Below are 2,007 nucleotides of genomic sequence, written 5' to 3'. Positions count from 1 at the left end.
TACATACAACACACACACACACACACACACACACACACACATATATATATATATGGTTGTTTGCCATCTTTATATGTTTCTATAGTGGATTATGGGATATTGGACAAGTCAAGTGCTGCAATGAAGGTTGGCTCTCACTATCGTTAGCTGTGCAGTGATAGTAATAATCATCTGCAGATGTGTATTGTAACTTCTTCATACATTCTATTCCTTTCTTTGTCTCTGAATGTAGAATGGAATTGGGCCAGCGCATCCTTCCCTGCCGATGTCCAGTCAGTGCGGAATGGCACTGTCACAGCCACCAAGAGGGTATGGCACACTCTAGGCCTGCTTCTAACTTTACCGTTTATGTACTTGTAGTTATATACGTATTCAGCGCAAACATACACCCTCAGGAGGGTAAGGCACACTCTAGGCCTGCTTCTACCTATACAGTTTATGTACTTGTATGTATATGCGAATATAGCGTAAGCACACACCTCCAGAAAAGTAGGGCAAATTCTGGACCTGCTCCTACCTATACAGTTTATGTATTTGTATGTACATGCGTATTCAGAAATACACAGCATTCCTCGTTACAGTGAATGTCAATTGAAGTATATACTTGTAAGTGACAACACACATACACGAGACCTTTGTCTGAAGATCTTTGTCTGGTCGAGGCGCCGTAAGGCGTTTCTATTGGTCCAGTCTGACATTCTATGTACAAGGCCGACCCACTTTACACTCGCGAATAGACGTTTACGTAAAAGATCTTTGTCTGATCGAGGCGTCGTAAGGCGTTTCTATTGGTCCAGCGACAAGTCTGCCGTCAGTATGCACCTGGTGTTGTATTCAATGTGTGACATTGGTGTTGGAGAGCCCTCGAGTTTCAGGGTTTTAGGGTTTTAGGGTACGGCAAGGACAAATAGCCATATATAGCTTAGGCGTCTCATAAATTGAGATTGTACTCTTTTGTTTTGGGATTATTTGTGACTATTAACTCTGTATGTTGTCCTGTTTCTTTTTTTGGTTCTTTTTTTTGGGAATGGCAGTGCATGATTGGTATCAATCTGAGCGCGCGCGTATACGACGTCGAGGGACATTCAATGGAGAACGGCGTGTGGGTGGATGGGACCATGTACGCTGCAGAGGTATGCAAGTGTAGGTATATAGAAGTGGATTACATTTACTGTATGATAAGTGAGGGTATATGTATGATGATCATGCGTACTGTATGTTAAGTGTAGGTATATGCATGTGGATTACACTTACTGTATGTTAGGTGTAGGTATATGTATGTTAAGCATACGTACTGTGTGTTAAGTATTATCATTATTATTATGATGTAAACGGGACTAAGCGTTACTTTTACATCGTCTGTATTGTTCAGATCTAGGTATATGTTTTGATCGGGTACCTATATGTTAGTTTTATGATACAAATATTGTTCAGAGACATAGGTGTAATTAAATATATATCATACAGATACACGCATAAGAGCAAGTTTTAGTGTGACTTCCGACTATCTCCATCGATCAGTATCACTGATTTATGCAAGCTGAACGTACGTTGGCTTAAAGGCCCAATAAAAGGCCACGCGTACACTGTGGAATTTACATGGATTGTACATACCTACCTATATACCTTCAACTTATCAGCTGGCTTACTTTTATGTTATGGGCCAGGGTGTGCACTTCGATGTCCCTCATAGTATCGAGGAACAAGAGACCCGACAATGGAATATCAGATCCCTACCGAACGGAGTAGATCCTACTCCACAGGAGCACAAGGTGATGATAGCATTAAACTTCACACCGTGGGGAGCGAGGAAAGAAAACGACGATAAGATAGTAGCCAAAACAAAGGTAAGCTCACGCACAAAAAGGGAGTTGCCCCAATTGTACACACAAAAGAACATTACCTCAACAATACAATAGATGCACAGTACTTGTCATACAGCATAACAACGATCAAAGGGCGGGCTAATGATTGTAACGATAATTGCAAGATAATTTAATGATAACT

The 2,007-nt window shown here is 41.0% G+C and overlaps 1 protein-coding gene across 1 annotated transcript; it reads left to right on the top strand.

The window, feature by feature from the left end:
- Positions 1-1,640: 1,640 nt before the first annotated feature.
- SARC_14942 (hypothetical protein) lies at positions 1,641-1,847 on the top strand (the record flags this gene model as incomplete). Its single annotated transcript, XM_014290928.1, has 1 exon — positions 1,641-1,847. A coding segment is annotated over one exon (207 nt), but the record flags the coding sequence as incomplete, so codon positions are not given.
- Between the last annotated feature and the right edge of the window lie 160 nt (positions 1,848-2,007).

This window comes from Sphaeroforma arctica, assembly GCF_001186125.1.
Source record: "Sphaeroforma arctica JP610 unplaced genomic scaffold supercont1.5345, whole genome shotgun sequence".
Classification (NCBI taxonomy): Eukaryota; class Ichthyosporea; order Ichthyophonida; genus Sphaeroforma; species Sphaeroforma arctica.
This window is presented reverse-complemented; position numbering and strand designations above follow the sequence as displayed.